General features: G+C 49.8%; 1 protein-coding gene across 1 annotated transcript in view; it reads left to right on the forward strand.

Moving 5' to 3' along the window:
* Nucleotides 1–21,136, forward strand: part of LOC126416815 (serine/arginine repetitive matrix protein 1-like) — a 144,671-nt gene extending 123,535 nt beyond the window's left edge. Inside the window, exons 9-13 of the mRNA XM_050084698.1 lie at nucleotides 5,370–5,546; nucleotides 9,744–9,775; nucleotides 11,678–12,013; nucleotides 16,306–16,441; nucleotides 20,974–21,136. Coding sequence (XP_049940655.1) covers nucleotides 5,370–5,546; nucleotides 9,744–9,775; nucleotides 11,678–12,013; nucleotides 16,306–16,441; nucleotides 20,974–21,136 — 844 coding nt within the window. The remainder of the gene's footprint in view (nucleotides 1–5,369; nucleotides 5,547–9,743; nucleotides 9,776–11,677; nucleotides 12,014–16,305; nucleotides 16,442–20,973) is intronic.
* Nucleotides 21,137–23,060: the final 1,924 nt, after the last annotated feature.

The following is a 23,060-nucleotide window of genomic DNA, read 5'->3' on the forward strand; positions in this document are numbered from 1 at the left end:
CCTGTCTATAAGGAAGAACGCTGTATCCAGGAAATTCGAGTCAAAGAGAAAGTGTCCACCTCGGCTGCTCGCAAGCTATTGGCTAGTAGGAAGCCCACGCTGCTCCCAGCGGGGAAATACAGCACTGTCCTCGCCTCTCCTCGGACTACCCGGGAGGTAGCAACCCAGACATGCGATCTGACCTTCAGCACCACGGTCGTCCGTTCGGCCAGTGCTAAGATCGCGCGGTCGACGTCTCCTCTTCCTCCCGTCACCCCACAGACACCAGCCACTTCCTCAGTTTCTGCTAAGTCGAAGACCCCGAAGTCAGATGCACGGGCCTTCAAGAAGGAACCATCCCGTGCAGACTTCCTCCGTCCCTCGACCTCCCAGCCTTCGACCGGTACTTCCACCAAACGTCCTTCTAAAAAGGCGCATAGGAAGCACAGTTCTCCTTCTCCGCCGCGGCGCCTTTCTTCTCCTGCGCCACCCAGCGCTTGCCGCCCCAGGCCGTCATCCGTTTCGCCTGGCCGCACCGCTGGTAGCCGAACATATGGCCGTTCACCGGCGGAGGAAGCTCCCCCTCCCGGCCATCCTCCCGAGATGGCCGATGACCCTATAGACCCCATGGACGATGACTGTCCGCCTACTGATAGCGGCGGCAGTGCTCGCTCGAAGCCAGGCCCTAAGCGGCCTTCGAGGTGACCCCTTCTCTCATCTTCCTTTTCTTACGATGGCACTTATTAACTGGAATATTCGCAGCATTCGCTCCAACCGAGAGGACTTGAAGTTGCTGCTCCGCTTGCATCGTCCGCTCGTCGTAGCCCTCCAGGAAACGAAGCTACGCCCATGAATTGCCTTGGCACACTACACCTCTGTGCGTTTTGACCTACCTCCTGTGGTCGGTATCCCAGCTCATGGAGGGGTTATGTTGCTGGTCCGGGATGATATTTACTACGATCCCATCACATTGCACACCGGCCTGCAGGCAGTTGCCATCCGCATTACTCTCCCCACTTTTACGTTTTCCTTTTGTACCGTTTACGCTCCATCGTCATCTGCCGTTACCAGGGCAGACATGACGCAACTTATTGCTCAGCTACCTGCACCATTTTTGTTAACTGGAGACTTCAATGCCCACCATCCTCTTTGGGGCTCTCCAGCATCCTGCCCGAGGGGCTCCTTGTTAGCAGACCTTTTCAACCAGCTCAATCTTGTCTGCCTCAATACTGGCGCCCCTACTTTTCTTTCGGACACATCTCATACCTATTCCCATTTAGACCTCTCTATATGTACTCCCCAACTTGCACGCCGGTTTGAGTGGTATGCACTTGCTGATACATATTCGAGCGACCACTTCCCGTGTGTTATCCATCTCCTGCAGCATACTCCCTCTCCGTGCTCCTCTCGTTGGACCATCTCCAAGGCAGACTGGGGGCTCTTCTCTTCCAGGGCGACCTTTCAGGATCAAACCTTCACAAGCTGCGATCGTCAGGTCGCACACCTCACGGAAGTCATTCTCGCTGCTGCTGAATATTCCATCCCTCACCCTACTTCTTCTCCACGTCGCGTACCGGTCCCCTGGTGGACCGCAGCATGTAGAGACGCTTTACGTGCTCGTCGACGTCCTTTACGCACCTTTAAACGCCACCCTACAGTGGCGAATTGTATCAATTATAAACGATTACGTGCTCAGTGTCGTCGTATTATTAAAGAAAGCAAGAAAGCCAGCTGGGCTGCTTTCACAAGCACCTTCAACAGTTCTACTCCTTCTTCTGTTGTCTGGGGTAGCCTGCGCCGGCTATCTGGCACTAAGGTCCACTCACCAGTTTCTGGCTTGAAGGTCGCGAATGAAGCCCTTGTGGCCCCTGAGGCTGTCTCCAATGCCTTCGGCCGCTTTTTCGCCGAGGTTTCGAGCTCCGCTCATTACCACCCTGCCTTCCTCCCCCGCAAACAGGCAGAGGAGGCTAGGCCACCTGACTTCCGCTCCTCGAATTGTGAAAATTATAATGCCCCATTCACCATGCGGGAACTCGAAACCGCACTTGGACGATCACGGTCCTCCGCTCCAGGGCCTGATTCTATTCATATTCAGATGCTGAAGAACCTTTCTCCTGCGGGTAAAGGTTTTCTTCTTCGTACATACAATCGCATCTGGATTGAGGGACATGTTCCCGCATGCTGGCGCGAGTCTATTGTTGTCCCGATTCCTAAGCCGGGGAAGGACAAGCACTTGCCTTCCAGTTATCGACCCATCTCGTGATGGAGCGAATGGTTAACTCTCGATTGGTTTGGCTGCTCGAGTCTCGACGCCTACTTACCAATGTACAATGTGGATTTCGAAGGCGCCGCTCTGCTGTTGACCATCTGGTTACCTTGTCGACCTTCATTATGAATAACTTCTTGCGGAAGCGCCCGACCGCGGCTGTGTTCTTTGATTTGGAGAAGGCTTACGACACCTGTTGGAGGGCGGGCATTTTCCGCACCATGCATACATGGGGCTTTCGCGGTCGCCTCCCTCTTTTTATTCGTTCCTTTTTAATGGATCGACAGTTTCGGGTACGTGTGGGTTCTGTCCTGTCCGACACCTTTCGCGAGGAGAATGGGGTGCCACAGGGCTCAGTTTTGAGCGTCGCTCTCTTCGCCATCGCGATCAATCCAATAATGGATTGCCTCCCAGCTGATGTATCAGGCTCCCTTTTCGTGGACGATTTTACCATCTATTGCAGCGCGCAGTGTACACGTGTCCTGGAGCGCTGTCTTCAGCGTTCTCTTGACCGTCTTTACTCCTGGAGTGTCGCCAATGGCTTCCGTTTTTCTGCCGAGAAGACGGTCTGTATTAACTTCTGGCGCTACAAAGAGTTTCTCCCACCGTCCTTACGACTCGGTCCCGTTGCTCTCCCACTCGTGGAGACAATCAAATTTTAGGCCTTACCTTTGACAGGAAACTTAGCTGGTCTCCACATGTGTCATATTTGGCCGCCCGTTGTACCCGTTCTTTAAATGTCCGTGTTCTCAGTGGTATGTCGTGGGGAGTGGATCGAACCGTCCTACTTCGTCTATATCGGTCGATCGTCCGCTCCAAGCTGGATTATGGGAGCTTCGTATACTCCTCTGCACGGCCATCCATCTTACGCCGCCTCAACTCCATACAACATCGGGGTTTACGACTTGCGATCGGAGCATTTTATACCAGTCCCGTAGAGAGTCTTCATGCTGACGCTGGCGAATTGCCACTCCCCTACCGGCGCGATATACTGCTTTGTCGGTATGCCTGTCGGCTACTGTCAATGCCCGACCATCCGTCTTATCGTTCCTTTTTTGACGACTCTCCTGACCTTCAATACGGGTTGTATGTCTCTGCCTTGCTACCCCCTGGAGTTCGCTTTCGTCGCCTCCTTCAACACCTTCATTTTTCACTCCCTGCAACCTTTCGAGTGGGCGAGAGCCGCACGCCACCTTGGCTCCAGGCTCAGGTCCGCGTTCACCTCGACCTCAGCTCGCTCCCAAAAGAGGTCACCCCCGGTTCGGTCTACCACTCCCGTTTTTTGGAACTTCGTTCGAAGTTCAACAACATGACGTTCATTTATACAGATGGCTCTAAGACCAATGACGGGGTCGGGTGTTCCTTTATTGTCGGGGCACAAAGTTTCCAATACCGGCTCCATGGCCATTGTTCGGTCTTCACAGCTGAGCTCTTTGCCCTCTACCAGGCTGTTCTTTACATCTGCCACCACCGACATTCTGCTTATGTCATCTGCTCAGATTCCCTGAGCGCCATCCAGAGCCTCAGTGATCCGTACCCGGTTCACCCTTTCGTACACCGGATCCAACGCTCTCTTCAGCAGCTGGTGGACGTCGGTACGCCGTTTAGCTTTATGTGGGTTCCTGGCCATGTCGGTATCCCTGGGAACGAAGCTGCAGATGCCGCGGCCAAGGCTGCGGTCCTCCAGCCTCGGACAGCTTCTTGTTGTGTCCCTTCGTCCGATTTTAGCAGGGTCATTTGTCGGCGCGTTGTGTCGCTGTGGCATGCCGATTGGGCTGCACTTACCGACAGCAAGCTTCGGGCCTTAAAACCTCTTCCCGTGGCTTGGACGTCCTCCTCACGCCCTTCTCGGCGGGAGGAGGTCGTTTTAGCAAGGTTAAGAATTGGACACTGCCGGTTCAGCCATCGCCATCTGCTGACGGCTGCGTCGGAGCCGTTCTGCCCATGTGGGCACTTGCTGACGGTTAGGCACATTTTAATGTCCTGTCCAGATCTTAACACACTGCGCCTCGATCTTAACCTGCCTCATACTTTAGATGCCATTTTAGCGGATGACGCACGAGCAGCTGCTCGTGTTCTTTGTTTTCTCAATTTGACAAACCTCGCTAAGGACGTTTGATGGTGTTTTTTTAATCCTATGCATGTCAGTCTGTCTTTTATTGTGTTTTCCCTTTTAGTTGTTGTTGTCAACTTGTGCCTCGCGGTGCATTCTTAGAGTAGTCAGGGCGCTAATGACCATTGAAGTTGTGCGCCCGAAAACCACAAAAAAAAAAAAAGCAGTGTTAGGAGTAACCACAGCCACGGGCTCCGAGCTGAAAGTCCATGCTGCTGGAAACGACGTCGAACTGTTCGTGCAGATGGTTGTTGTCTTGCAAACGTCCACATCTGTTGACTCAGGGATCGAGACGTGGCTGCACGATCCGTTACAGCCATGCGGATAAGTGCCTGTCATCTCGGCTGCTAGTGATTGGAGGCCGCTGGGATCCAGCCCGGCGTTCCGTATTACCCTCCTGAACCCACCGATTCCATATTCTGCTAAGTCATTGGATCTTGACCGACGCGAGCAGCAATGTCGCGATGCGATAAACCGCAATCGCGATAGGCTACAGTCAGACCTTTATCAAAGTCGCAAACGTGATGGTATGCATTTCTCCTCCTTACACGAGGCATCACAACAACGTTTCACCAGGCAACGCCGGTCAACTGCTGTTTGTGTATGAGAAATCGGTTGTAAACGTTCATGTCGGCACGTTGTAGGTGTTGCCACCGGCGCCAACTTTGGGTGAATGCTCTGAAAAGCTAATGATTTGCATATCACAGCATCTTCCTGTTGGTGAAATTTCGCGTCTGTAGCACGTCATCTTCGTGGTGTAGCAATTTTAATGACCAGTTGTGTATGTAGCAGACACTTCTAGGTTGTTCGTACGCCTTACACTTCATACTGATCCCAGTCCTGGAGTGTGAAGTGTAAGGCCTTTAGTGCAGCACTCTCTCCAGATATCAGGACACGTATGTACATTGTGTTGGCGTCACTGCTACGGGAGCTAGAGTCGCTCGCTCCTCGGAGAGCCATGAGAGGCCGCCACACAGTCTACCGGCTGACGCGAGGCCTCGCGTGTTCCAGGGAAGCGTGGGGGTCGCGGCCCGTGCAGGGCTACTTCGACCCCGAGATGCTGGCTGAAGCTCTGGCGCCGTCCGGAGGAGGAACAGCAGCAGCAGCAGCAGCAGCAGCAGCAGCAGCTGCTGCTGGCCGCTCACCAGGCGCCCCCGTCTCCGGCAGCAGCTCATCGCCCTCTGCTCGGTAAGACGCAGTCCGCTGGACATCCCTCTCCTGAGGATATAGACCACTCTGGTAGTCTAGAATATGCACACAGTAGAAATTTCAGCGAATCATTCCTCCACTCTAATTTCTCCAAACTTGAATTGCTGTAATAATTACATTGTTTGCTGAATTCTTAGTTTCTTAAAGAGTGAACTAATTATTGTAATTATCGCCTGATATTTAAAATTATATCGTGAGGCAGTAGATGCGATGAGACATTCAGGAAACCATTTTATGAAAAGGTGTAATATGCATAAAGAAACTTGAAGAAATATAATGAACATTACATTCAATCAATTAAGTTATCATAAATGAAATTTTTGAAGGAATGTATACCAAATGTCAGTTCTCAATGACTATACCACTTTTCCTTTTCTCCTCTCTCTCTCCCCCTCTCTCCCTCTCCCTGCTTGTGCTCAGTACTGCAATCTGTTTTTCTGCCATTTTGCATGCTGTGTGAAGTATTAGACAACTCGTTTTCTATAAGATGAAGTATGTCTTCCACTTAGGATGAATGTGACAACTTCTTTGCTGTGATTTGTCGATACAAATATCGCTGGTTTACCTTGTCATTTTATACCGGGCACAGCGCCTCCTACAAATGACAGTGACAAGGTATTCAATAGCGCACTGAACAACCTTCCGACCGGCACACAGCAGATATCTTTCATGGCATGCATTCGGCAAACCCTCGGTGGGTTTCCAGATTTCACACTAGGTCGCTAAGCGCAAGTCACGCAGTCCCAAAAGTGGTACAGACGGTAGTGTTAAACCTAGCGCCACTCTTCCACTGAGACGTTCCTGATGACTTGCAATGAATGACAAGGATTTCTCCAACGAAGACTAGATTTGTTGGTCCACGTCAGTTTCACTTCAGTGGGTGGCCACACCATGCTATTGCAGCTGTTTTGTAGTCTTGAAAATGAACTCGTTTCCGAAATATTGATTGCAGAGCTGGACCATAGGTCGGAGAGCGATTTCACATTACTGTGCAGCACTCTGAGAACCCTTGAATAGACACAAGCCGGTTTTCATTCCTACAGAATCCCAGCCGAAACACACTCCTTTGCTGAGCCTTTGGCACTGCATCCCTTCTGGGTTGTGCATCGGCACTTAGCCATCGGAGCTCTGTTGGCCATCGGACAGATAATGGGCCACTCAGTGAAGAGAACCCTAAGTTATCGAGACGTCATTCTAGGTGTTCCCTTCAACCCCTTCTTCCCTTTCTCTTTTGCACGTTTGTGCTCTTCCTTCAGTTTTATCAGTCGTAATTTGCATCCAGATGCCAATATGGAACTGTCACGATGTTTCGCTCCTGACAGTATTAACCCAGCCCTCCCAGTTGTCTGAAACCAACCAGTGTTAAGTTCAGCCGTATTTTCCTCATGGTACATGTGAACCATAATTGGTACGTAGCAGTTAACGGTACAGGTGAGCTTCCGACATTACCTTGCAAATATCGCAAGTCTGCATTGGTCGGACTGGCCGATAATCATATGGCTCACCATTGGCCCATGTGCATTTCATCAAGGTTCTGTTGAATAACAAATCACTTCAGCGAAACAGAATCAGAGAACTCACGATGGATATGGGGCAGCAGTGATCTAACACTCGAATGTCCTGACAGAGTGGACAACTTGAGGAATGGGATCAAGCTGTAACTGGTGAATCGGGATATGGAAATCCACTGAAAGGTCTGTGTAGAGCATCGCTATAAAAGTACCTAAATTACCTAATTGTTCACATGCAAGCCCTCAATTAGATACACACTGAAAATATTTTATGCTGCTAGATTTCCATCCTTCACATTACTGTCTGTGTGAAAGTGCAATTGAATGCGATTTTTCGTGTTTCCATTGGTAGCTTGCAGTATGGACCTTCCTGTCTGCTGTGTTCAGTTTGGCCAACTTTGGGTGTTCAGTCAAAGCAAAGAGGTTTGTGCCTTCTAAGTAGTCTTTATCGAGAGTAGGCAGGTTGGTACCAGGAGCAACTCCTTTGGTCTGTTCTGGCTACCTGCTGAGATTCGTTGTTTTCAGAGGTGCTTACTCAGGCACTTGACGCTGGGCAGTCGGTGAGTGTGGTCGGTAGCTTAAGACTGAGCTTAGTCTTAAGGCTAGCTGAAATAATAGGTCACATTTTATTACAGCGATAGGTTCATTATATGACAGTTTACGCAGTATAGGCCATGATACAATTTACCAATTTTAATAATTGTCTTTCGTTACTTTATTTTTGCTACCAGAACCACTAGCGTGCAAAGGCTTCCCATCTAGTGATGCAGACATTACGTTACAGTAGATTTTCCTAAGAGTGTAGGCTTGCATGGTTACATTCTCGTGTGAACGTTTTCACTTATTATTGTAGTTTGAATTCTTTCGGTTTCACCTGTAATATAAATTTTCCTTCTTGCTTCGCACCACATGGCGTGAACTTGTCTGCTGTGTTGATCAGCGATAATCAGTTGTTCCCTCGAGTGAATTTAGGCTGTGTTGAATTTTCTGTGCAATTAATGGATTTTAGCGCATTTTAACGTGCGAAATTTCAGATCGATAGCGTGCTTGCTTTGTTAGTCTGAAGTAGGTCCTTGGACGAGCCAGTTGAGCCCTCAGCTATCTGTGCGATCATAAAGAATAAAATTTCTTACAGTTCGTTTTCTCTCTTTGCGCGCCGCGCATGTAATTCAATCGTCATGTTAAAATATTCAGGCACCTGGTAAATGTGCTACCTTTTTTAATCTAGTATCCATGTGGTCTCACCCCCCCCCCCCCCCCCCCCTCTTCCCCGCCTGGCATCGGTTTTATTTATGTGACAATATTTTAAACAATTACATTTGTCGAGAGATCAATACTTCGGAAGGCGGACCGAACACTCATCTGGACCTCTGTGCCCAGCCTGGCTCATTAAAACGGAGACTGTTACACAGTATATAGGAAAGAGGCGATTAATAAAAAAAGTAGACGTCTTAATCCTGGCGATCATTGACGTTACTGATTACAAGCATCAATAATTTTGACAGGAAATCTAATAGTAAAATACTTCCGAATGACAAAACTGATGTGCCGGTCCACTACAGGAGTCACATGTACCAGTAAACACCGAGCGAGGTGGCTCAATAGTCAGCACACTGGATTCGTATTCAGGAGGTCGACGGTTCAGACCCGCGTCCGGCCATCCTGATTTTGGTTTACTGTAATTTCCCTAAATTGCTTCAGGCAAATAACGGGATGGTTTCCTTCAAAGGGCACGGCCGATTTACTTCCCCATCCTTGCTTAATGCGACGGGAACGGTGAAAGGTTCAAATGCCTGTGAGCACAATGGGCCTTAACATCTGAGGTCATCAGTCCCCTACCACTCAGAACTACTTAAACCTAACTAACCTAAGGACATCAGAGACATCCATGCCCGAGGCAGGATTCGAACCTGCGACCGTAGCGGTCGGGTGGTTCCAGACTCAAGCTCCTAGAACCGCTCGGCCACTCCGGCCGGCTAAGAGACCCATGAGCTCGCTGTTTGTTCCTCCCCCCGAAACCAACAAACAAACCAACCAACTAGTCACTAACCGGGAGTTTCCAGCCGTGGCCGGAAGATCAGTGGCTGGATGCACACCATGAGTGTTTTGTTTGTCAGTGACAGTGGCTGGATGCTAGACTGACACCACTGCATACGCCAATGTAGCGGATCACTTTCCATGCTGACTGCACTGATTTTGTGTCGTCAAAGGAGTACTGTAGCGAAAGTTTCTGACAAGTTTCAACTACTGCCAGTCGTGAGAACAGACTGAAACAGTTAATGTACAATTTAAAATAATGAAAATGATGAATACTGCCTCTTAAAACTCTAAATTGCGCCGACAGAAGTACTGACACACTGTCCGCCTGCCTGAGTGGTAAGAAGTTCGCCCGCCGTCGTGCAGCAGGCCCAGTTTAGATTCCGGGCCGGGTTGGATATTTTCTCCTCTCCGGGGCTGGATATTTTCTCCTCTCCTGGGCTGGGTATCGCGTTGTCCTAATCATTCATCACTGTCATGCAAGTCGCCAAGTGTGGCGTTACCTGACATAAGACTTGCAGCTCGGCGGCAAAACTTCCCTGGTTGGGGCGTTCCGGTCATCAATGATACACGATCATTTCATTTACCAGGTACACTACTCCAAACAGGCAGCGGCAACATGTTTCAGGTGCCCTGCAGTGGACATTGAGAGTTCAAATGGTTAGTAAACCACCACACTATAGAAAAGTGGGACACGACGATCCCCTGGGAGCAAATACGTTGGTGAGCCCCCCCCCCCATGCGGGTCCGGGGTAAGAATAGGCCCGAGGTATTCCTGCCTGTCGTAAGAGGCGACTAAAAGGAGTTTCAACCGTTTTGGCCTTGCATGTGATTGTCCCCCTTGGGGGTTTGACCTCCATTTTTCAAAATTTTACAGAAGTACGAGCCTTTTGGGGAAGGACACCTTACGTGGTGTACCACTGGTCCTCAGTGCACTAAGACCTTGGCACTCAGCATTGTACTGGCGATGTAGCCATACCCACTATTCCTCCAATTGGGCCTAAACGCCTGATGGGTTGTACAAATTACGCCCATAGTGCGTCCCCATCTGCACCTACGATCGTGATGGACTTCCCATGGCACCAGAAATCCAGCACAGTAGCCAGCCCGTTGTGGTGGGGTCGTCATGTACCCTCTAGGTTGTAGCCCCCTGACAACACAGGGATCGTACTGCCGATACCTGAGCTGCACCCTCCCCACGTCGGCCAAGGAGTAGATGCCCGTCTCCTTGGGGCATCAGGACTCCTGGCAACGGTCATCCTGCCAGGTGGCCCTTGAGACTGGGTGGCGCCCGTTGGGAGAGCCCCTGGACGGAGTGGGTGGTATCGGGGCGGACGTTTGGCAGATGAAACGTCAACACGTATCGGGTCGCTCTGCGACAGTCTTTCAAAACGAAAGGTACTGTCTCTGGTTCTCCTGCCCTTTCCCCTTTGGCCACTCCCTGGGAGGGGGGACAGGCCCGCCGGCTTGGGGCGAAGTACTTCCCCTGCTATTTGGTCTGTTCTCGAACCGATAGGGGGACTTTCGCCACCTCCAAGCCCATGTTCTTTGTTCAGCACGTTGAGGACATCTTCAGGGAAATCGAGGCTCTCAGCAAGATGCGTTCGGGGTCCGTTCTTATAAAGACCACCTCCGCCACACAGTCGGCGGCGCTCCAGGCGTGCGACCGCCTACGGGACATCCTAGTGTCCATTGTCCCGCATCTGGCACTAAATAGGACGCAGGGGGTTATTTTTCATCGGGACCTCCTGCTGCAATCTGATGAGAAGTCAGGGCCAACCTGGAGCGCCGAGGCGCGCATTTCGTCCGGCGAGTCCAGCGCGGCCCTAAAGACAGTTGCATCGACACCGGGGCCTTTATCCTCGCCTTCGAGGGGGACGTTCTCCCGGAGAAGGTAAAGGTGATGTGCTACCGGTGCGACGTGCGACCTTACGTCCCGCCTCCTATGCGCTGTTTTAGGTGTTCGCGCTTCGGGCACACGTCGTCACGGTGTGAGGTTGAGCCCCTTTGTGGCGATAGTGGACATCCTCTTCGTGAGGAACATACATGCACCCCACCACCTCGGTCCATTAATTGTCCTGGCATCCACTTGCCTAGATCCTCAGACTGCCCCGTGTATCAGAAGGAGAAGATTCAAGAAATCAAAACCTTGGATCGTCTCTCTTATTCTGAGGCCAGGAAGAAGTGTGACCGCCTCCATCCCGTGTCACTGGCCACTTCGTTTGCCTCAGTTGTGTCCACTCCTTCCATGGTATCCTCACCCCTATCCTGCCCCCAATCCGCATCCTCCCCCCATCCGGGGTCTATGCCTCTGCCTCCCAAATCCCTCCCTTCCAAATCCTCCTCCCCCATGGCCCCACTCTCTCTGCCCCAGGGGCCACCCTTCCTCCTCCTCCTCCTCCTCCCCCCCCCCCGCCGCCTGAGAAGCGATCTTCTCAGGTGTCCATCGGGGAAACGTTCCATACCCCAGCTTCCGAGGTCCGGCGTTACAAAACGGACCCTGTGCGTGAGGACCTTCGTTGGGTCCAGCCCACCATCCCTGCGCCTCCTCTGACTTCCAAGAAGGCTTCCAAGAAGGCTTCCAAGAAGGCTTCCAAGAAGGCTTCCAAGAAGGCTTCCAAGAAGGCTTCCAAGAAGGCTTCCAAGAAGGCTTCCAAGAAGGCTTCCAAGAAGGCTTCCAAGAAGGCTTCCAAGAAGGCTTCCAAGAAGGCTTCCAAGAAGGCTTCCAAGAAGGCTTCCAAGGCGGCTTCCAAGGCGGCTTCCAAGGCGGCTTCCAAGGCGGCTTCCAAGGCGGCTTCCAAGGCGGCTTCCAAGGCGGCTTCCAAGGCGGCTTCCAAGGCGGCTTCCAAGGCGGCTTCCAAGGCGGCTTCCAAGGCGGCTTCCAAGAAGGCTTCCAAGGCGGCGTCTCTATCCCCCTCTCCACCCCGGCGCGTTTTGTCTGACGCTCCATCCGTGAGTCGCTGCTCCCGGCCGTCCTCAGTTTCGCCGGAACGCTCTGCTGCCAGGCGCTCAGCTGGCCTCTCGTCGGCAAATGATGCTGCCCCTCCTACACAACCCGGGACGGCAACCGCAGCTGGTGACGACTCGATGGAACAGGATCCGCCTCCCGCCGGTTGTAGCGTTGTTCTCTCGAAACCTGGCCCTCCGTGGCCGTCGAGGTGACCAGCTCTTCCCCGTCTCGTTCCCCCTCTTTTTTGACTAGCGATGGCCTTGTTACATTGGAACATAAGAGGTATTTGATCTAATCGGGAGGAATTAAAACTGCTCCTCCGCCTGCACTGTCCGCTCGTCCTTGGTCTCCAGGAAACCAAGTTGCGCCCGACTTACTGTATTGCCTTTACCCACTATACCTCGGAGCGGTATGACCTCACCCCTGTGGACGGTATCCCAGCTCATGGTGGGTTCATGTTGCTCGTTTGGGACGATTTCTATTACCATTCCATCCCATTGACCACCCCACTCCAAGCAAGAGCTGTCCGTATTACTCTTTCTGCCTTCACTTTTTCTGTTTGTAGCGTCTACACTACATGGTCGTCCGCAGTTAGTCGGGCTGACATGATGCACCTGATTGTTCAGCTTCCTCTGCCGTTCTTATTGTTTGGCGACTTCAATGCCCATCATCCCCTTTGGGGCTCTCCTGCATCCTGTCCAAGAGGCTCACTCTTGGCGGATGTCTTCAACCATCTCAATCTTGTCTGCCTCAATACCGGCGCCCCGACTTTCCTTTCGGACTCTACTCATACCTACTCCCACTTGGACCTCTCGATCTGTACTACCACTCTTGCCCGTCGGTTCGAGTGGTATGTCCTTTCTGACACCTATTCGAGCGACCACTTCCCCTGTGTCGTTCGTCTCCTGCACCCCACCCCATCCCCACGTCCTTCGAGCTGGAACATACTGAAAGCTGACTGGGGACTTTACTCCTCCCTGGCGACCTTTCCGGACCACGATTTTTCCCAGTTCTGACAGTCAGGTCGAATACCTCACGGCTGTTATTATCCATGCTGCCGAACGTTCCATACCTCGTACTCCTTCACGTCGCGTTTCCGTCCCCTGGTGGAACGAGGCTTGTAGAGACGCTATCCGTGCTCGACGACGTGCTTTACGCACCTTTCGCCGCCATCCTACGTTGGCGAATTGTATTGAATACAAAAGACTCAGAGCGCAATGCCGTAAAGTCATCAAAGACAGCAAAAAAGCTTGTTGGGCCTCTTTCACCAGCTCCTTTAACAGTTTTACTCCCTCTTCTGTTGTATGAGGGGCCTGCGCCGGCTGTCGGGCATTAAGGCCCACTCCTTGGTACCTGGCCTGGCCTCAGGTAATGAGGTCCTTGTTGATCCTGTGGCTGTCTCCAACGCCTTCGGCCGGTTTTTCGCGGAGGTTTCAAGCTCCGCCCATTACCACCCTGCCTTCCTTCCCAGGAAAGAGGCAGAAGAGGCTCGGCGACCTTCCTTCCACTCGCTGAATCTGGAAACTTATAATGCCCCCTTTACTATGCGGGAACTTGAACGTGCGCTTGCACTGTCCCGGTCCTCTGCTCTGGGGCCAGATGCCATTCACGTTCAGATGCTGGCACACCTTTCTCCGACAGGCAAAAGCTTCCTTCTTCGTACCTACAATCGCGTCTGGACCGAAGGTCAGGTCCCCATGCATTGGGGTGACGCCGTCGTTGTTCCTATACCCAAACCTGGAAAGGATAGACACCTTCCTTCTAGTTACCGCCCCATTTCTCTTACAAGCTGTGTCTGTAAGGTGATGGAGTGCATGGTTCATGCTCAATTAGTCTGGATTCTTGAATCTCGACGGCTACTTACCAGTGTCCAATGCGGCTTTCGTCGCCGCCGCTCCGCTGTTGACCACCTTGTGACCCTGTCGACATTCATCATGAACAACTTTTTGCGCAGGCGCCAAACGGTAGCCGTGTTCTTCGACTTGGAGAAGGCTTATGATACCTGTTGGAGAGGAGGTATCCTCCGCACTATGCACAGGTGGAGCCTACGCGGTCGTCTGCCCCTTTTGATTCCTTTTTAACGGATCGAAAGTTTAGGGTACGTGTGGGTTCCGTATTGTCAGACATCTTCCTCCAGGAGAACGGAGTGCCTCAGGGCTCCGTCTTGAGCGTAGCCCTTTTTGCCATCGCGATCAATCCAATTATGGATTGCATTCCATCTAATGTCTCAGGCTCTCTCTTTGTCGATGACTTCGCGATCTACTGCAGTGCCCAGAGAACATGCCTCCTGGAGCGCTGCCTTCAGCGTTCTCTAGACAGCCTCTACTCATGGAGCGTGGCAAATGGCTTCCGGTTCTCTGAAGAGAAGACGGTTTGTATCAACTTTTGGCGATATAAAGCGTTCCTTCCGCCATCCTTACATCTCGGTCCCGTTGTTCTCCCATTCGTGGACACAACTAAGTTTCTAGGGCTCACGTTGGACAGGAAACTTTGTTGGTCTCCACATGTCTCTTATTTGGCGGCCCGTTGTACACGTTCCCTTAATGTCCTCATAGTTCTTAGTGGTTTATCTTAGTGAGCGGATCGCACTGTCCTGCTTCGCTTGTATCGGTCCATAGTCCGATCGAAGCTGGATTATGGGAGCTTCGTCTACTCGTCTGGTCAGCCATCCCTCTTACGCCGGCTCAACTCCATCCACCATCGGGGGTTACGTCTTGCGACCGGAGCCTTCTACACAAGTCCTGTCGAAAGTCTTTATGCTGAAGCTGCCGAATTACCATCGACCTACCGGCGCGACGTACTGCTGTGTCGGTATGCCTGCCGGCTGTTGTCTATGCCCGACCACCCCTCTTACCAGTCCTTCTTCGCCGATTCTCTCGACCGTCAGTACAGGTTGTATGTGTCTGCCCTGCTGCCCCCCGGAGTCCGCTTCCGTCGCCTGCTTCGACAATTGGATTTTACCCTCCCTACCACCTTCAGAGAGGGTGAGAGCCCGACACCACCTAGGCTCCAGGCTCCGGTTCATATTTACCTCGACCTCAGCTCACTCCCGAAGGAGGGTACTCAGGCTGCAGTGTATTGCTCACGGTTTGTCGAACTTCGTGCTCAACTTGCCGGTCAGACCTTTATTTACACCGATGGCTCCAAAACTGACGATGATGTCAGCTGTGCCTTTGTCGTCGGGGCCGCCACCTTTAAATACCGGCTCCTCGACCAATGTTCCAGCTTTACAGCCGAGCTTTTTGCTCTCCATCAGGCCAGTCAGTATGCCCGCCGCCACCGCCATTCATCGTATGTACTCTGCTCTGACTCACTGAGTGCTCTTCAGAGCCTTGGAGCTCACTATCCGGTCCATCCCTTGGTTCAACGGATACAGCAGTCCCTCCACTCTTTCGCTGATAATGGTTCTCCTGTCAGCTTTCTGTGGGTTCCCGGACATGTAGGAGTGCCTGGGAATGAGGCTGCAGATGCTGCAGCCAAGGCTGTAGTCCTCCTGCCTCGGCCAGCCTCCCGTTGTGTCCCGTCATCTGACGTTCGTGGGGTTGTTTGTAAGAGGCTTGTGTCGTTGTGGTGGGATGCTTGGCCATCCCTCCAAGGAAACAAGCTCCGGGCAGTAAAACCGCTCCCAACTGCTTGGACAACCTCCTCCCGACCATCTCGGCGAGAAGAGGTCCTTCTGACCAGGTTGCGGATTGGGCATTGCCGGTTTAGCCACCGCTACCTGCTCTCTGGTGACCCAGCCCCGCAGTGCCCTTGTGGTCAGGCATTAACAGTGTGCCATGTTTTATTGTCGTGTCCCCACTTTAGTCAATCTCGTGTTGTCCTGTCCCTGCCATCTACTTTACCGAGTATTTTAGCTGATGACGCTCGAGCAGCTGCTCGTGTTCTGCGTTTTGTAACTTTGACTGGCTTGTCCAAAGACATCTAACTTTTTACTAATTTTATCTGCATCTTTCAGGCCTTCCTGGTGTCCCCCCCTCCCCTTGAGTTTTACTATATTCCATGTGCTCTAACAACTGTGACTGGGCGCTAATGACCTCAGTAGTTGAGCGCCCTTAAACCCCACCAAAAAAAAAACACCTTGGTGAGGCCCAAGTCGCATTGGACGTGTAAGAATTATGTCCTCTTTGAATGTAGCATAGGTTGAGAGTTCCACGTAGACGGAGGAAGATCTGAACATCGCCGCTCTACGCGAGTGTGCTCCATTGCAGGGAGCAGAGGACACCCTGGCCAGCCCCAGCCTTGCCCGGCGGCTCTCTTTTTCCTCTGCGGTGGTACTTCGACCCCGAGGCGCTGGCGGACGCTCTCAAGCCGTCGGACCAGACCAGAGGAGCCGCCAGCTACCCACCAGCGGACGCGTCCTCCCCGGCAAACAGGTAACGCCGACCCGCCGCTGTGCGCTCAGTGTGTTCACCGTCCTAGAGATGTGTACTACTTTGGTAGTGCTGAACATGTACGTGGTAAGGAATAACGTTAAAATAGTTACTTACACTACTGGCCATTAAAATTGCTACACCACGAAGAAGACGTATTACAGACGCGAAATTTAACGGACAGGAAGATGATGTGCGAATTCTCTGAAAAGCTAATCATTTGCAAATCACAGCAAGGTTGGCGCCGGTGGCAACACTTACGTGGTTTCCAGCCGATATCTCATACACAAACAGCAGTTGACCGGCGTTGCCTGGTGAAACGTTGTCGTGATGCCTCGTGTGAGGAGAAATGTGTACCACCACGTTTCCGACTTTGATAAAGGTCGGATTGTAGCCTATCGCGATTGCGGTTTATCGTACCGCGACATTGCTGCTCGCGTTTGTCGGGATCCAATGACTGTTAGCAGAATATGGAATCGGTGAGTTCAGGAGGGTAATACGGAACGCCGCGCTGGATCCCAACGGCCTCGTATCACTAGCAGTCGAGATGGCAGGCATCTTATCCTCATGATTGTAACGGATGGTGTAGCCACGTCTCGATCCCAGAGTCAATAGATGGAGGCGTTCGCAAGACAACCATCTGCAACGAACAGTTTGACGGCGTTTGCAGCCGCATGGACTTTCAGCTGGGAGACCATGGCTGCGGTTACCCTTGACTCCTGCATCACAGACAGGAGCGCCTGCGATGGTGTATTCAACGACGAACCTGGGTGCACGAATGGCAAAATGTCATTTTTTCGGATGAAACCATGTTCTGTTTACAGCATCATGACGGTCGCACCCGTGTTTGGCGACATCGCGGTCAACGCACATTGGAACCGTGTATTCATCGCCATACTGGCGTATCACCCGGCGTGATGGTATGGGGTGCCATTGCTTACACGTCTCGGTTATCTCTTGTTCGCATTGACGGCACTTTGAACAGTGGACGTTGCATTTCAGATGTTACGACCCGTGGCTTTACTCTTCATTCGATCCCTGCGAAACCCTACATTTCAGCAGGATAATTCACGACCGCATGTTGCAGGTCTTGTACGGGCCTTTCTGGATAGAGAAAATGTAAGACTGCTGCCCTGGCCAGCACATTCTCCAGATCTCTCACAAATTGAAAACGTCTCGTCAATGATGGCCGAGCAACTGGCTCGTCACAATACGCCAGTCACTACTCTTGATGAACTGTGGTATCGTGTTGAAGCTGCATGGGCAGCTGTACCTGTACACGCCATCCAAGCTCTGTTTGACTCAATGCCCAGGCGTATCAAGCTCGTTATTACGGCCAGAGGTGGTTGTTCTGGGTAGTGAGTTCTCAGGACCCATGCACCCAAATTACGTGAAAATGTAATCACATGTCATTTGTAGTATATTTGTCAAATGAAAACCCGTTTATCATCTGCATTTCTTCTTCGTGTAGAAATTTTAATGGCCCGTAGTGTATAATGGTGTCGCGTAGACTCCTTGTCGTAATGCTTAAGTGGCGTCCAGTTATTTGGGCATCAGTTGGTGGCAGGTTTAGATGACTAGTGGCCTTTACATTACCAGTGCATTGCGGTGATCCCTGCCCTCTGCCTACGATTGAGTATTTGTGGACCTCTGTCTTGACGTGTGCTCACACTTTCACTCACAAATGCTTGTATGGCACGAGTACGCAGCCTTGCATTTTCCACGTTAGGAGCACGTTAAGAGCACTAGATTGATAATTCGAGGCACAATCGGATATTACTGCAATTTGTACCAGGTAGAATTTCGCGTAGGAAATAGTGAATAAATTTACGACCAAGACTATCTGCGCTCCGATACATCATAAAACAGGTGTGGCGAGAACGAGAAATACATTATAAGAAATGTAATTAATTTTTCCAATTATAATAGAGTATTTTCTACTTACACTTGCAATAAAACACAAAGCAAAGATCACAAAAGTGAGCACACAAATCACTGATAATAATTTCCATACCAGTGGAGTGAAGTGCCAAGCTCACTGTGGACAGATAACTTACCGATGATGAAAATATTACAGACGCCAGATGGTGTTATGTCGTATAGATAATAAATTTAATACCAAATAATGGCTGCTATGAGAAACCTCTAGTATGTAAAAGAAAAAGTCAGTGTACTGTTACCTGAAGTAACAACGAAAGAAGCCAGACGAGTGTATAAACTTAGTACAAATGCAGACGTGGTCAGCATTGCATATAAATTAAACAATAGGAGCAGAAACGGAACAGTGCACCATTAGTACAATGGCTAACATGTTTGTTTTGATGTTTTACAACCCGGCTGTGACAAAGCCACTAGGAAAACTACAGTAATGCCCAACGTAACGAAAAATCATATTGCCAAAATTACAAACGTACTACCTGACTAAAACCAATGGGTTAAAATGTACATTAGTAAGAGCAAAACCTTAAAGGATACCTTAAATAAGGGTGCAGAAAAGCGTATGTTGAAGGTTATAAGTAAAAACATGCGCCCAACGTTCAGAAACCAGTATGTGAAAGAGTAACAGTGTGAAACGTAAATGACAGTGGCGTAAAATCAAAAAAACATAGAGGTTACATAGTTGGAACATAGTTATTTGCTAGCAGCATAAACGTATCATCCATAGAAATATTGAAAGATAAACATGATTAGGGAAAGGGTGGGATATGAGGTGTTAAGTGACAGGGAAGGGGAGTACGAAAAGACGCCAGAAAGAGCGAATCTCAAAGCAACAGAAAATGACATCACACAACCCATATTTAGCATCTGAAAAAATTAAAATACCAACAAAAAGTAGTTGTACAAGCATGAGTGAGTGTCCTATTTTCTGAGTATTGTGCTCAATCTCGTGACCTTTGCTCCGTATTTTATTGTATGAGAAGAAATTGCTGTATTAGGGATGAAAAGTAGACTTTCTTATAATGTAGGTCTTGCTCTCGCCACAGCTGTGTTCTGATGTATCGAAACGCATGATGATTAAAAAAGGGTGACCAAAATATTTGCAAAATTGTATCGTGTGCCCAATATGAATGGTTGCTTGCTTCAAATATAGAATTTCTCAATCAAGTGATGGGTGGAATTTCCTCTATGTGAAACCCTCCTGAGACGCAAATAACGCTGTCTACGAAGCCAGTAACGTAAAATTTCAACAAAGGTCCAACACACATCAGACAATTTTCGATGTACTCAAATACGTTGTTGATATCGCTTAGGATACAGTACTTCCTTTTTCTAGGTGTTAGCGTGCAACCAAACAAAACATTAACAAATTTAGAAGCGCCGTAACAAACTTATTTCCTCTATTGCGTCACTGGCAATCGTGATTTGTGAAGAGCAGAGTTGAATTTAACAAGACTGTCGAGACAATGCTGGACATGTCTATGTTGCTCATAGAACGTAAGACAGTCATAACACACTGATCAGCCAGTTGCAGAACTTTACGGCCACCCAACTAATAGCCGGTATGTCCTATTCTGGCACGAATTACAGCGGCGATGCGTCGTGGCATGGAAGCAATCATGCCTTGGTAGGTCGCTGAAGGGAGGTGTCACCACACACACACACACACACACACACACACACACACACACACACACACACGTACGTACGTACATCTATACACACGTCACCTAATCCTCATAAATTCTGGGGAGGAGGGCAATGAGCTCTGACGCAAAGTTCAATCGCATCCCGGATGAGTTAGATCGGGTTCAATTCTGGCGAGCTGGAGGTCAGCACATTAACTATAACTCGTCACTGTGGTCTTAGAACCATTCCATCGCACTCTTGGCCTTGTGGCATAGCGCGTTATCTGGTTGAAAAATTCCGCTGCCGTCGGGAAACATGATCAAGAAGGGGTGTACGTGATCTACTACCAGTGTGCGACAGTCCTTGGCCGTCATGGTGCCTTGCATGAGCTCCACTGGACCCATGGTTGCTCACGTGAATGTTCCCCAGAGCATAATGGAGCCACTGCCAACTTCTCTGTTTCACAGTACAAATGTCAAGCGGGTGTTGCCCTGGAAGACGATGGAATTATGCCCTCACATCAGCATCACTGTTGGGATTCATGAGTCAATGCAACGCACTGCACTGCGCAAATGACTAGTGCACACGGTCACGTGCCTGTAAACATTGGCACATGCACGGGTCGTCGGCTGCAGAGGCCCATCGCTAGAAGTGTTCGATGTACTGTTACACACACACACACACACACACACATACACACACACACACACACACACACACACACACACACACCACGCTGACATACTACATACAGTGTGCGTGTGACTGAGTAGCAGTCATTCGTCGCCAGGTTACTCTACCGCCTGGTGGTATTTATATCGATAGTAGGTCGGTTGTCATAATGTTCTGTCTGATCAGTATATATTACAAAATTCCCCTGTAGACAGCTGTACATGACATTTCAGTCTACAATAGAACTTGCTCCACGCAGAGCGTCGGTTCACGCGAGTTGTTGGCACACGTTGCAGGGAGCAGCGGGAGGCGCCGCCCCAGCTGGGGTTCCTGGACCCCGCCGCCTTGGCAGACGCCCTCGCGCAGTCTCCAGAGTCCGGAGAATCTGGAGAGTCTGGAGGCTCCAGCAGACGGACAACAGGCGCCGGCGGTGGCCCACCTGCCCGTCGTGCCGTGTAAAGCTGTCTGCTAAACGCGACTACCAACCGAAAAGAAACATCCACCACTTTGGTAGTCTAGAATGGAGTCATTCACCCCTTAATCCTTCAGACTAAATTTATTTTCCAAACCACATTGCTTTAATGAGTTAGTGTTCGCTAAAGTGAGTCCTTTAATGTTCGTAATTTTCTTCTATATTTTCTTGTTCTATCATTTTTACTGAAGACGATTTCGTGCTACTGTTCTCGATGTGGAACAAATTATGAGGAAAATTTTAGGAAGAGAGAGAGGGAGATCTGCAATAAAAGCAAAACATCCATGATACGACAATACGATTCGTCAGAAAGTAAAGATATTTTATGCAGCTTGGATACGTACTTAAACATCGTTATGAACTCTTGTTTTGCCTGTTTTTAGTGTGGGACTGGCTACCTGCTTCTAGTTACTCGCAGATTTTACAAGCATTTCGTAGCTTCGCATTTTCAGGAACTGTAACTCTTTTTATAAGCTGACGCAGTTTATTTTCCTCTCTAAACGAATTTGATATCTTAGCTTTGATTAGTCAATAAATGGCATCATTTTCATATCTTCCCATTTTATAACACACACTCTGCCTTTTCCACAGAAGATAAACTGAACATAATTTCGTTACCACTATTATGATAAGGAAGTAACTTTTCCTATCAGACAATGTATCCTCTATGTAGTGACCATAACTATACAGAGGTCCATACAGACACATAAGAGGATAGGAATTGCAGAGATTAAAGGCAGTAAGCTGACGATATTTCTTTGCAAAACATTTGCACATATCCTCTGACAGAAACTGGATTATCTTTACTGCTCGAAATGTTTGATACCAAACGCAGATCTGAAAACTAATGTAGGTTAAGGTGAGAATGGTGAGACTGAACTGCATGAAAAAGAATGACTTTATTTATATATATATATATATACAGGGTGATTCAAAAATGCATGTAAATATTTTAAGGGTGTATTTGTGAGGTAAATATAAGACAAAAATGTTCTATAAATGTTTTTCCATAAACGTTTAATTCCAGAGTTATCGTTAAATACGAAAGTCATGTCCGTATCAAAACGACGGCAGTGCAAGCAGCAGGATGCCATATTCCGGTACGTAATTCACATACGTATCTCCCAACAGTTGATTCGAAACTGCATGAATAGTGTTTGTTTTTGTTTGCACGTGATGTTTACTCCTACTGTACGGAAGATGGCGCTGATGTTGTTGGTAACGGAAAAGTACGTCCTGTCGTTCATTCATCGTCGGAAGGCTAAAGGTTTCGTGCACATGATGTACTCAAACAGTGAGTATGCTGATATGCACCTTGTGTATGGTGCAGCAGATGGAAATGCACTTGCAGCAAGACGAAGGTACAGTGAGCTGTTTCCAGGAAGACGGTTACCAAGTCATCAGACGTTTGTATCTGTGGACAGACGTATGCGGGAGTATGGCATTCGTCCTGGGCCACATTCAGGTCGACCACTTGAGCATGCAGTGAACGTCGAGGAACATGTTTTGGACCTGGTAGACCAAGATCCATCTATCAGTACGAGACAAATTAGTGCAGCTGTACGACTTCCACAATCTACTGTATGGCGGCTGCTTCGGAGACAACAGTTGCATCCATTTCACCTGCAAAAAGTGCACGAATTGACACCTGAAGACTATCCTCGCCGTCAGCAATTCTGCCAGTGGTTACAAGAGCGTCATTTGAATGATCCAATGCTCATTCGGCGGATATTATTCACAGATGAGGCCATGTTTACTCGTGCGGGTGTAATCAATTCGCATAATATGCACCAGTGGGCTGTCGAGAATCCTGGCGCGAGAATTGTGCGTGGATATCAACATCAATTCCCCATAAACATTTGGTGTGGTATTGTGGGGAATTACTTACTCGGACCTCATGTTCTGCCTCCA

Source organism: Schistocerca serialis, chromosome 8 (assembly GCF_023864345.2).
Source record: "Schistocerca serialis cubense isolate TAMUIC-IGC-003099 chromosome 8, iqSchSeri2.2, whole genome shotgun sequence".
In the NCBI taxonomy this organism is placed as follows: domain Eukaryota; kingdom Metazoa; phylum Arthropoda; class Insecta; order Orthoptera; family Acrididae; genus Schistocerca; species Schistocerca serialis.